The sequence below is a fragment of the Mustela erminea genome, chromosome 11 (assembly GCF_009829155.1).
Source record: "Mustela erminea isolate mMusErm1 chromosome 11, mMusErm1.Pri, whole genome shotgun sequence".
Taxonomy (NCBI): domain Eukaryota; kingdom Metazoa; phylum Chordata; class Mammalia; order Carnivora; family Mustelidae; genus Mustela; species Mustela erminea.
The window spans coordinates 85,474,582-85,488,045 of NC_045624.1; the positions used below are offsets into that span (position 1 = coordinate 85,474,582).

Sequence of the window (13,464 nt, forward strand, 5' to 3'; positions counted from 1 at the left end):
GAAGCTGTGTGGCCCTGGGCTCTTGCTTTCTGGGAGATTTTTTTTTTTTTTAATTTTATTTATTTATTTGACAGAGAGAGAGAGAGATCACAAGTAGGCAGAGAGAGGGGGGGAAAGCAGGCTCCTTGCTGAGCAGACACCCCTGATGCAGGGCTTGATCCCAGGACCCTGAGATCATGACCTGAGCCAAAGGCAGAGGCTTAACCCACTGAGACCCAGGTGCCCCTGTTAGGAGATTTTTGACGACTGCTTCAATCTCCTTACTGGTTATGGGTCTGTTCAGGTTTTCTATTTCTTCCTGGTTCAGTTTTGGTAGTTTATAGTCTCTAGGAATGCATCCATTTCTTCCAGATTATCAAATTTGCTGGCGTTTAGTTGCTCATATGTTCTTGTAATTGTTTGTATTTCTTTGGTGTTGGCTGTGATCTCTCCTCTTTCATTCATGATTTTATTTAATTAGCAATAATCGCGCCTCGGATAAACCTCATTGGCTACGATACTGCCACTGCGCAAAGCTCATGACTTTATTTATTTGGGTCCTTTCTCTTTTTTTATGGATAAGTCTGGCTGTGTATTTATCAATCTTATTAATTCTTTAAAAGAATCAGCTCCTAGATTCATTGATTTGTTCTGTTGTGTTTTTTTGGTTTCTGTTTCATTGATTTCTGCTCTGATCTTTATTAATTCTCTTCTCCCACTGGGTTTAGCCTTTCTTTGTTCTTTCTCCACCTCCTTTAGGTGTAGGGTTAGGTTATGTACTTGAGATCTTTCTTGTTTCTTGAAAAAGGCTTGTATCACTATATACTTGCCTCTCAAGACTGCCTTTGCTGTGTCCCCACAGATTTTTGAACAGTTGTGTTTTCGTTATCATTTGTTTCCATGAATTTTTTCAATTCTTCTTTAATTTCCTGGTTGACCCATTCATTCTTTAGAAGGATGCTCTTTAGTCTCCAAGTATTTGGGTTCTTTCCAACTTTCCTCTTGTGATTGAGTTCTAGCTTCAGAGCATCGTGATCTGGAAATATGCAGGGAATGGTCCCAATCTTTTGGTACTCGTTGAGACCTATTTTGTGACCCAGGATGTGATCTATTGTGGAGAATGTTCCATGTGCACTAGAGAAAAACGTATATTCTGTTGCTTTGAAATGGAATGTTCTGAATAGATCTGTGATGCTCATATGGTCCAGTGTGTCATTTAAGGCCTTTATTTCCTTGTTGATCTTTTGCTCGGATGATCTGTCCATTTCAGCGATGGGGGGTGTTAAAGTCCCTTACTGTTATTGTATTATTATTGATGTGTTTCTTTGATTTTGTTATTAATTGGTTTATATAGTTGGCTGCTCCCACGTTAGGGCCATAGATATTTAAAATTGTTAGAACTTCTTGTTGGACAGACCCTTTCAGTATGATATAGTGTCCTTCTCATCTGTTATTATAGTCTTTGGCTTCAAATCTAATTGATCTGATATAAGGATTGCCACCCCAGCTTTCTTTTGATGTCCATTAGCATGGTAAATTGTTTTCCACCCACTTACTTTAAATCTGTAGGTGTCTTTGGGTCTAAAATGAGTTTCTTGTGGACAGCATATTGATGGGCTTGGTTTTTTAATCCATTCTGATACCCTGTGTCTTTTGATTGGGGCATTTAGCCCATTTAAATTCAGGGTAAGTATTGAGAGATATGAATTTAGTGCCATTGTATTGCCTGTAAGGTGACTGTTACTGTTTATTGTCTCTGTTCCTTTCTGATCCATTACTTTTAGGCTCTCTCTTTGCTTAGAGGACCCCTTTCAATACTTCCTTTAGGGCTGGTTTGGTATTTACAAATTCTTTTAGTTTTTGTTTGTCCTGGAAGCTTTTTATCTCTCCTTCTATTTTCAGTGATAGCTCAGCTAGATATAGTATTCTTGGATGCATGTTTTTCTCATTTAGTGCTCTGAATATATCATGCCAGTTCTTTCTGGCCTGCCAGGTCTCTGTGGGTAAGTCTGCTGCCAATCTAATATTTTTACCATTGTATGTTACAGACTTCTTGTCCCGGGCTGCTTTCAGGATTTTCTCTTTGTCACTAAGGCTTGTAAGTTTTACTATCAGATGACGGGATGGGGACCTATTCTTGCTGATTTTGAGGGGGGTTCTCTGTGCCTCCTGGATTTTGATGCTTGTTCCCTTTGCCATATTAGGGAAATTCTCTACTATAATTCGCTCCAATATACGTTCTGCCCCATCTCTCTTTCTCCTTCTTCTCGAATCCCAGTTATTCTAGTATTGTTTCATCTTATTGTATCACTTATCTCTCAAATTCTCCCCTCGTGGTCCAGTAGTTGTTTGTCTCTCTTTTGCTCAGCTTCTTTATTCTCCATCATTTGATCGTCTATATAACTAATTCTCTCTTCTGCCTCATTTATCCTAACAGTAAGAGCTTCCATTCTTTTTTTTTTTTTTTTAAGATGTTATTTACTCTCCTGAGAGAGGGAGAGAGATCACAAGTAGGCAGAGAAGCAGGCAGAGAGAGATGGAGAAGCAGACTCCCTGCTAAGAAGAGAGCCCGATGCGGGGCTCGATCCCAGGACCCTGGGATCATGACTGGAGCCTAAGGCAGAGGCTTAACCCAGTGAGCCACCCAGGTGCCCCAAGAGCCTCCATTCTTGATTGCATCTCATTAATAGCTTTTTTTATTTCAGCTTGGTTAGATTTTAGTTCTTTTATTTCTCCAGAAAGGACTTTTATTTCTCCAGACAGGGTTTCTCTAATATCTTCCATGCCTTTTTCAAGCCCAACTAGCACCTTGAGAATCATCATTCTGAACTCTGGATCTAACATATTACCAATGTCCTTATTGATTAGGTCCCTAGCCATCAGTACTGCCTCTTGTTCTTTTGTGTGTGTGTGGTTTTTATGCCTTTTCGTTTTATCCAGATATGAATATATGAACAAGAGAATAAAATACTGAAAGGGTGGCAAAGACCCCAGAAAAAAGTACACTAACCAAATCAGAAGAGATCCCTAATTGGGAGGAGAAGAAAGGGGGTAAAAAAAAATTTTTTAATTTTAAAAAATTAAAAAAAAAGAAAAAATAAATATATGTAAGAATAGAACAGAGGCATCGACTTGATTTTGGGTGTGTTTTAGTCTCTTAGAAGAAACTACCTCCCAAAATTTTATTTAAAGAAAGGAAAACACACATATATATAAAAGTAAGGGTAAACATGAGGAAGGGATGGAATATGACTGTAAAGATGAAAAATTAAAAAAAAATTCTTAAAAAGAAATTGATAATATAAGTTGGTTGGGAAAAGAAAAAGAAAGTGGAGAGAATTTGCTCAGGCTGGAGACTAGAACAAAACCCTGTGCTAGATTTAGGGTATATTTTGATCTATTAGAAGAAATTGTATCCCAAAATTTTTCAGAAGAAAACATCCTATATGTCTACTAAAATAAAGTTAGATACAATGAAGAATAAAATATAACTATAAAAGTGAAGATTTTAAAAGATTTTTTTAAGAAAGGTATTGTTAAGATAAACTAGTTTTTAAAAATGTTAAAAAAGGAAAGAGGAAAAGTTAAAAAAAATAGAGTAAGAAAAAAATGAAATTAAAAAAATAATTTGGGTGCCTGGGTGGCTCAGTGGGTTAAGGCCGTTGCCTTCGGCTCAGGTCATGATCCCAGGGTCCTGGGATTCGAGCCCATCAGGCTCTCTGCTCCGCGGGGAGCTCTGCTTCCACCTCTCTCTGCCTGCCTCTCTGCCTGCTTGTGATTGCTGTCTGTCAAGTAGATAAATAAAATCTTTTTTAAAAAAAATTTTAATAACTTTGCAAGACTACAGAATCATGGGGAGAAAGCCATGAATTCCGTGCTTTGCTTTCCCCTCCTCTGGAATTCCGCTCTTCTCCTTGATTGGTGAACTTGGTCTTGGCTGGATGTTTTTGCTGATCATCTGGGGGAGGGGTATGTTGCAGTGATTCTCGAAAGTCTTTACCTGAGGTGGAATTACGCCACCCTTGCCAGGGCTGGGCTATGTAATATGCTCTGCTTGGGTTCGCTCTTGGGGTGCTTAAGTTCCCTGAACACTTTCCCTAGAGCTCTGGAGGACAAGAATGAAAATGGTGGCTTCTCAGTCTCCCGGCCGGAGGAGCCGAGAGCTCGGGACCCCACTCCTCAGTGCACCCTCAGAGAAAAGCGCTCAATCACTCCCGTCTCCCTGGTCTCTGGCTGCGCTTGGATCTTGCCCATCCTGTGACCCAGCATTTCTGTCTCTGGCGCACAGCACCGTTTGGAGTCTCCAAACCCAGCAGATTCCTGCCATGCTCCTCTTCTGGCGGAGGAAGGTGGGTCTCCCCGGATCTGCTACTTGTGGTGGAGTCCCTGCCCAAAAGAGCAGTGGCCTGACTGTGCCACAGTTTAAGGTAGCCTCGAGCTGAGAGCTCATTCCCCGGCTCTGTCTCTGTAGCCGGCTTCCCCACTTTGATACCTGCGAGCTCTGCTGCACTCAAGACACCCTGGATCCTTCTGTGACCCTTGTGACCTGGGACCACACTGTCCCCTCGAGGGCTCCACCCCTGCTTAGCCTCTGGAGCGATGTCCCTCAGTAGAGCAGACTTCTAAAAGTCCTGATTTTGTGCTCCGTTGCTCCGCTGCTTGCCGGGAGCCAGCCTCCCCACCCCATCCCACCCCCCTGCCCAGGGTCTATCTTCCTGTCGCTTCAGATTCACATCTCTGCACATCCTACCTTTCAGAAAGTGGGCGATTTTCTGTTTCTAGAATTGCTGCTCCTCTTCTCTTCAGTCTCCTGTTGGGTTTGTAGGTGTTCGGAATGCTTTGGTAACTATCTAGCTGAACTCCTGCGACCTGATGTCATGTCAGGCTGCTACTCCTCCACCATCTTGACTCTCTCCTCCAGTTTTTGTTTTTGTTCTTATCCTTTGGGCCACTCTAAGCTTTTTGATTGGAGGCTTGAGGCCATTTACATTTAAAATAATTTTCAGTAGGTATGGATTTAATGCCATTTTGTTAATAGTTTTCTGGCTGGCTGTATTTCCTTTGTGCCTTTCTTTTCTTGCTCTCTTTGTGGTGTGATGATTACTGTAGTGGTAGGTTTAGATTCCTTTACCTTTAATGTTTCTTTATCTACCATACGTTTTTGCTTTGTGGTTACCATGAGGCTTACCTAAAACATAACAGTCTATTTTAAGTTGATAATAACTAAAATTAGAATGCATTCTTAAGCTGTACGTTCTTACTCCCTCCACATTCACACAGTTTGTTTCTGGTATCACAGTTTATATCTTTGTCTTCTGTATCCCTTAAATTATTGTACTGATAGTTATTTTTACTGTGACTTTTAGCTTGTAAGATAAGTGACTTGCCCACCACCATTACATTATTCAGAATATAACTATGTATCTTTACCAGCAAGATTTATACATGTATGTATTTTCCTGCTACTAATTAGCACCCTTTGTTTCAACTTCAGGAGATTCCTTTAACATTTCTTGTAAGACCAGGCTAGAAGTGCTGAGCTCCTTCAGCTCTTGCTTGTCTGGAAAATTCTTTCTCTCTCCTTTATTTATGAAGCACAACTTTGCCAGTTAGATTTTTCTTGGTTAACGGTTTTGTTTTTTTTTTTCTTTCAGCACTTTGAATATACTGAGACACTCCCTTCTGGCCTCCAAAGTTTTGGCTAAAATATCTGCTCATGGTCTTATATGTAATGAGTTATTTTTCTGTCGTAGCTTGTAAGATTTTCTCCTTGAGTTTAGCTTTTGACTTTTTTTTTTTTTTAAAGATGTTATTTATTTAGGGGCACCTGGATGGCTTAGTTAAGCATATCCCTTTGGCTCAGGTCATGATCCCAGGGTCTTGGGATCAAGTCCCACATCAGGCTCCCTGCTCAGCAGAGAGCCTGCTTTTCCCTCTCCCTCAGCTGCTCCCTCTTGTGCATGCCTGCTTCTCCCTCTCCCTTAGCTGCTCCCTCTTGTGCGTGCACACTCGTTTTCAGTTTTTCTCTCTCAGACAAATAAATGAAATCTTTTTTAAAAATCTTTTTTTTTTAAGATTTCATTTATTTGTCTGAGAGAGAGAGAGAGAGAGATAGGTCCCCTAAGCTATCTTCATTTTTATTTTCCTGCTCTGATTGGATGAGTTTTCCTGCCCTGTCTTCTAGTTCACTGATCCTGTCTTCTTCTTCCTTTAGTCTGTTATTGAATCCCTCTAGTAGTTTTTTTTGTTGTTGTTTTCGGTTCCGTTATTATATTCTTCAACTCTGTGACTTTTGCTTAGCACTTTCTTTGATTTTCTGTCTCAGTCTTAAAGGAGTGATCTCATGTAGGAAATGAATCTTACTCTTCAACTGTGCCCAGGTCTTGCTTGTCTCTCCAAGCTTTGTGATTGTTCAAGCAGCCTGTTTCTAACAGCTCATGGTAGTTGAGAGTGTGCCAAGCCCTGTCTGTGTCCTAAAGGGAAGGATCTCATTCAGTGCTTAGATACAGGCTGAGTAGAAGCCAGACCTTCAGGTAGCAGCTTTTACAGTATGGAAATACACCTGCCAGTGGAAGACAGAGATGGGTGTTTGATCTTTCTGTGCTGAGCCCTGGGGTGATAGCTAGTTTTGAACTATTTCTTTGTTTGCTACCATCCCACAGAACCTGTGGGTCCTTCTGGCCACTAGATCCAGGTGATCAAGGGGCATCTCTTGGGCAGCAGCCGCAAAAACCAGAATGCCAGACATGTGTGCAGACTCCTTTCTGGGAAATACCAGCATCCTAGAGCGAGGCATGGGGAGAGTGCAAAGATGGGACCATCCAGCCTCCCCATCTCTGGAGAGTATTACTGTCAGTCAGCCCCTTGATGTTTGTTCAAAGAGAAGTCTGCCCTTCAAGCTGCCTTGCAGTTATTAAGATAAGTAAATAGGCCTCTTTGATGGAAAGACTGGAGCCAGTCTACTGCCTCTGCTGGCCTTAGGGGGTTAAGCCATGGTTAGTATGTGCAAGCCCTTTAAAAACTCTCTCTTAATTTTCTGTAGCCTGGTGGGTGTAATGGATGCAAGTTTCATTGGCTTTCAAAGCCAGATATTTTGGAAGCCCATGTCTCAGCTAGAAGTCTTAAAAATTGGAAGACAGGGTGTGGGGTCCAAAGCCTTTGCTCTTCAGGGAGATGCTGGGAGATGTGAGTTCCTGCCGGGTTATATGTTGCTGCACCAGGGGAGGTGGTGATGGCAAGATTGTGTTTCATCCTCTACTGTCAGTTTTAGTGGGGAGTTTTTTCTCAATTTTTCTCATTTCTGGATTTCTTCCAGAGAAAATTATCCTTGATGTAGCAATAGATTGAGGGTGTCTGTGTGAAGAGATCAGTTCAGGATCTTCTATGTCGCCATCTTGAACCAGAATTGGGTCCTTTTGTGTGTGTGTGTGTGTGTGTGTGTGTCTTCAGTATTAAGAAATTTGTAATTCCTGTACAGCTTAGACTGTTTGAGAGCATTGGGAAAGATGAAAATACATTCCCATGATTTATTTATTTTATCACTGGAAATTTGTACCTCTTAATCCCCTTTACCTGTTTCACCTGTCGCCAAACCCCTCCCACCTCTGGTAACCAGCATTTTGTTTCTTGTATCTATGAGTCTGTTTCTGGTTTTCGTTTATTTTTTTTTTCTTAGATTCCACATATAAATGAAATCATATGGTATTTGTCTTTCTGGCTCTTTACACTTAGCTTAATATCTTCCAAGTCCATCCCTATTGTTGCCTGGTAGAATTTTAATATTTTTTATGGCTAAATAATATTCCTGTGTGTGTGTGTGTGTGTGTATGTGTGTGTATCTACACATCACTTCTTTTTAACCCATTCATCATCTATCAGTGGACACTTAGATGGCTTCCACATCTTGGCTGTTCAAAGTAATGCTGCAAGAAAGGGGTGCACGTGTCTCTGTTCTAATTAATGTTTTCATTTTCTTCAGATAAAAACTCAGGAGTTGCTGGAACGTAGGGTAGGTCTATTTTTAACTTTTTGAGGAGCCTCCATGCTGTTTTCCAGAGTGGCTGCACCTGTTTGCATTCCCACCTGCAGTGTAAAAGAGTTCCCTTTTCTCCCCATCCCTACCAATTCTTGTTGTTACTTGTGTTTTTGGTAACGGCCAGTCTGACGAGTATGAAGTAATAGCTCACTGTGGTTGCGATTTGCATTTCCCTGATGGTGGTACTGAGCATCTTTCCACGTGCCTGTAGCCATCTGGCTATAGACTTTGGAAAAATGTTTGTGCGAGTGTTCTGCCTGCTATTTAATCAGGATTTTTGTTTTCTCCCACAGATATGTGTACAAAATCACACGACTTTAGAGGTGCACCTTTGGAATCAGTTACAGTCTTAGATCATCCCCTTTTTTAATAGATGAGGAAAGCTGAGACCTCAAAAGAGGTTGAATGACTTGCCTGCACTTTGTATTTTCATTTCTCTGACTTTTTGCTACTAACTACCTGTGTGGCTTTGGGCAAATCTTTAAACAGTCCTAGCTTCAGTTTCCTCCTGTATAAAAAGAGTTCGGATGAACCCCCAAAATCTTTCCTTTCTAAAATCTGTTTTTGTCATTCTTTCACTTTTCAAATATTTGGGGGGTTAATTTGGTTTTACAAAGTGCACATGAGGCAGGTAATGGATTCAGAAGTAAAAGCAGAGTCCATAGATCCTAATTATTAAACCTGAGAGTGAAAAACTGCTGGCCTCTCAGCTTTTAGATGTTCCTAACGGGCTTCTTACTTGCTTTCTCAGGACAGCATATCACTTATTGTCTCCACCATCTCTACTTGGCCCTTTCCCTCATAGTTTTCTGTGATTCATCCTTAAGGCAATATACGTAATTGTTTTTATTACAAGAGTAATGCGTATTTATTATAAAAAAACCCAACATGCTCATAAGCACAGGGTAGAAGATAAGTCATTTGTAATCCAGCACCCAAAGATAACTACACTTAATAATTTGATATGTATTTTTTTGAAGATTTTATTTATTAGAGTCAGATCACAACAGGGAGCATGAACAGGGAGGAGCAAGGAACCCTCACCCCCACTCAGGGCTCGATCCCAGGACCCCAGGATAATGACCTGAGCTGAAGGCAGTTGCTTAACTGACTGAGCCACCCAGGCGCCCCGGTAGGTGTTTTTAAAAAGACAAGGCGGGGCGCCTGGGTGGCTCAGTGGGTTAAAGCCTCTGCTTTCAGCTTAGTTCATGATCCCAGAGTCCTGGGATCCAGCCCGGCATCGGGCTCTCTGCTCAGCAGGGAATCTGCTTTCCACTCTCTCTCTGCCTAGTTGTGATCTCTGTCTGTCAAATAAATAAAATCTTCAAAAAATAAAAATAAAAAAGACGGCACAGGGTGCTTAGGTGGCTCAGTCAGTTAAGCACCTGCCTTTGGCTCACTTCGTGATCTCCGGGTTCTGAGATTGAGCCCCTGCTTCTCCCTCTCTCTCTCCCTCTGCCCCTTCTCTTACGTGTGCAGGTACTGTTTCTCTCTCTCTTTCAAATAAATAAAGAATCGTTTAAAAAAAAAAAAAAAAAAGAGGCACAGATGTGACCTCATATAGCACCTATTGTTGTAGGCTGCCCCTGCCCCAGCTGTGTTCTGTGGACACGTGCGCTAACTTATATTCATAGTTTTAGTTTTCAGGAATCATGTTCTATTTTTATAACACAATGATGGTGTTATAAAATACTTCTGTTTTTCCTGTGATAATTTCTATAAATAGGTTGTTTTTTCTTTTTTCTTTTTTTAAGGTAGAGCTAAATTCTAAGTCACTGACCAGATCCAGCATTTGACTGCTGTAGCTTTTACTCAGAATGAAAACTTTCCTATTGTCCTTGCCCCCAGCAGGACTGTATCCTAGTCATTTGGCCTTGTCCATGTACACCAAACAAAACTGCCATACTGGCAACATGATTGAGTGACTCCCACAGATTTTTCTCCTGCCTGAGGTGCTCCAAAAATTGTGATCACGGGGCGCCTGGGTGGCTCAGTGGGTTAAGCCTCTGCCTTCGTCTCAGGTCATGATCTCAGGGTCCTGGGATCGAGCCCCGCATTGGGCTCTCTGCTCAGTGGGGAGCCTACTTCCCCCCTACCCCCTGCCTGCCTCTCTGCATACTTGTGATCTCTGTCAAATAAATAAATAAAAATCTTTTTTAAAATATATGATCAAAAAGATTTACTTACTTAAATCCTTTTCCTTAAGTAATGTATGCCTCTAGGCAAGTGTTCCATTGGACACATGTACCTGATTTTTAAAGAAGGAGCATGTGCTCTGGCATGCGGTGCCTCACTGAGAGAGAATTATCAAGTGACCATTGGCTCATTTCTTTTTTCTTTTTCTTTTCTTCTCTCTTTTAAGTGGGCTCCATGCTGAGTTTCGTGAAGCCCAGTGTGGGGCTTGAACTCACTACCCTGAGATCAAGACTTAAGCTGAGATCAAAGTCGAATGCTTAACCAAGTGAGGCACCTATGTGACCCCTTTGGCTAATTTCTTAATGTCTCAGTTTCCCATCTGTAAATTGAGAATTTTAATAATATCTTCTTCCAAAGGTTACTTGAAGATTAAATGAGATAAAGCTTATGAAGTGCTTTAACTGTGCCCAGCATCAGAGCATGCATTCCATGTTATTTAAAAGAAACTTCTGGGGCGCCTGGGTGGCTCAGTGGGTTAAGGCCTCTGCCTTCAGCTCAGGTCATGATCCCAGGTTCCTGGGATCGAGCCCTGCTTCGGGCTCTCTGCTCTGCTGGGAGCCTGCTTCCTCCCCTCTCTGCCTGCCTCTCTGCCTACTTGTGATCTCTCTCTCTCTGTCAAGTAAATAAAATCTTTAAAAAAAAAAAAAAAGAAAAGAAAAGAAACTTCTGGGGCAACTGGGGGGCTCCATCGGTCAAGTGTCTACCCTCAGCGAGGAGTCTGATTGTCCCTCTCGCTCTGCCCCTCCCCGCCACTTATACTCACTCACTCTCTCTCAAATAAGCAAATAAAATCTTTAAATTAAAAAAAAAAAATTTAGGGGCATCTGAGTGGCTCAGTCAGTCAAGTGCGGGACAGGACTACAGCTCAGGGTCCTGTGGTGGAGCCCCGTGGCAGGCTTGTGCTGGGCATGGAGCCTGCTTAAGGGTCTCCCTCTGCCCCTCCCCATCTCCCCCACCCCCGCTCGCACACTTGTGCGCTCTCTTTAACAAAAAAAAATTTTTTTTAATTTCATATTGATTTTAAATGAATTTTAAATCATTTTGTTCTTTTGCAGAAGACTTAACCAATGGTTCCCATGATGATGTCCTCAGCGGCGACCAGCTCCAGAAACTCCTTTACCTGCTTGAGTCAACTGATGATCCTGTAATTATTGAAAGAGCTTTGGTCACTCTGGGTAACAATGCAGCCTTTTCAGCTAACCAAGTAAGTACCTTGTCTCTGAGTGGGTGCCCCCCATCTTTACACACTGGCAGTTAATTGTGATCCTGATAAGGCATTTAATCCTGGAGCCCCTCTCTCCTCATCTGTACAGTGTGGGGATATGTACCTACCACGTAGCGTTTGTTTATTTCTGAAAAGCACAGCTGAATAGTGACATTCGTATTCCTGGGATTCTAGATCCCTAGGAAGTTGGTCACAGGCATCACATTTGTGGTAAGTGTGATCTACTCCACTTAGCATTGCGTGGCCTTTTTAATTATTTAAAATTCAGCAGTGTTGCAGGAGAACAGTGAAATCATCTAACATTGAACTGCGTGCTTTCCATTATATGTAGGTTTTGGGGGTGGTTCTAAGGCAGGGGGAGCCAGGACCATTGACAACCCCTGACCAGTGTAAACCCTTCTACCAGTAGAGATTTAACACCAGGTCTAAAGTGCTGAATTGGAATGCTTCCTTCTCCCCACTACCTCCAAGGAGAAAGTTTTTGTTTTTGTTTTTGTTTTTTAAATGTAATGATTTTCAGCTAATGCATTTCATTGACTTGGTCATGAAAACATTATGAACTTTTCATAACTTTGTCATGAAAAAATGATGTTGAATTTATACTCTATTTCAGTCAAGTTTTTGCCAGCATGGCAAGGTTTACTGTAAAGCTCTTGAGATTTATAGGGGGATTAAAGGATATTTGTTGATTACTTGTATTCTTTGCGTTGCAAGTGACAGAACCCAACTTACATTATTTTAAAACAAAAAGGGGAAATACTGAGCTCGGTTAACTTGAGCATCAAAGAATAGCCCTGGCTTCAGGCACAAGTGAAAACAGTTTAAGGTTACAGAGAGCGTGGCCAGAGCACTCTCTCCCCCTCCATCTTTTGGCTTTGCTTAGCCCTGCTCCTTTTTGTGTATTGGGTTTGGGGTTTTGGGTGTGTTTGTTTGTTTTGTTTTGTTTTTTCAATCTCTCTGGCCACAAAGAGGGTTTTGTCACTGGGATGGAGAGAAAGCCTCTGTCTGCCACAGCCTTCATCCCTGTGGCTGGTGATCCCAATGGCGGAGTTGCTCGGCCGCAATCAGGTACCAGCCCTTTGGCTCAGGGGCTGTTCTGTGGCATCCCAGACCCCATGGGAGCACCCCACAGCCGGACAGCGGGGATGGATGGGACCAGCATTCCCATTCGACCAGCAGCCCCATCGGGAACTAAACGGGATAGGGGAGGTGCTCTCTCTGCCCCAGTGGGGAGAAGTGCCCGGCAAATAAAAACAGCAGATGGTGACTCATTTATTAGCATGCCTGGAGCTGATTCTGATCCCGTAGTTTGGCTCCCTCAGAGAGGAGCTGCAGTGAAACTGGTTCCATAGCCACTGGCTGAACAAGTGCTTTCCTGGGTAATGGAGTCTGTGCCCCTCTTTGTAAATTACAGTGCCCTGATCTGCCTTAATAGGATAGTTCAAACAACAACAACAACAACTGTTTTCTAGTAATCACAGATCCTTAGGAAGAACCTGGGATTGCACAGGGAGTTTCTTTTCGTCCCATTGCTGAGCCCACTCTTGACAGTAGAGTTGGGTTTGGGACTGTTGATAAAAAGTGGATGACGCCAGGAGACTCTCTCATTCTTTCCCTCATAGAAGGGCATGTTTTATCCTGACAGGAGTAATTCTCAACTTACTTTTCTTGTAAGAACTGAAGTGGTTAATGTATCGTTCAGTACGGGGGCAAAGTGTCGTGTTGGAACCAAGTATGAGAAATCCCTAGATTATTTTTTCTTTTAAAATTTGGGCATCATTTCTCAAATTGTGTAGAATTATAATTCTTCAAGATGTTGATAGGTGCTTCCTCCTAAAACCCCCCACCCCCATTGAAAAATGACCCTCTCTTTTGTGTATAGTTCATGGAAATACTCTGTTCAGTGCTCCCCTCTTGGAGATTGCCAAAACTCATGAACATCTGAGTGCTTCACAATAAAGAAGCGTCTACACTTAAACCCAGAGTTGCTCAAACTTACTGAACCATGGAACCTCCCTTGTCTTAATGG

The 13,464-nt window shown here is 42.0% G+C and overlaps 1 protein-coding gene and 1 pseudogene across 1 annotated transcript in view; one reads left to right on the forward strand and one right to left on the reverse strand.

Moving 5' to 3' along the window:
* The window catches only part of ARMC10 (armadillo repeat containing 10), a 39,255-nt gene that overhangs the window by 11,621 nt on the left and 14,170 nt on the right, over window positions 1–13,464 (forward strand). Inside the window, exon 2 of the mRNA XM_032306090.1 lies at window positions 11,266–11,414. Within this exon, the coding sequence (XP_032161981.1) occupies window positions 11,266–11,414 (149 nt within the window). The remainder of the gene's footprint in view (window positions 1–11,265; window positions 11,415–13,464) is intronic.
* Window positions 435–517, reverse strand: LOC116569710 (annotated as a pseudogene).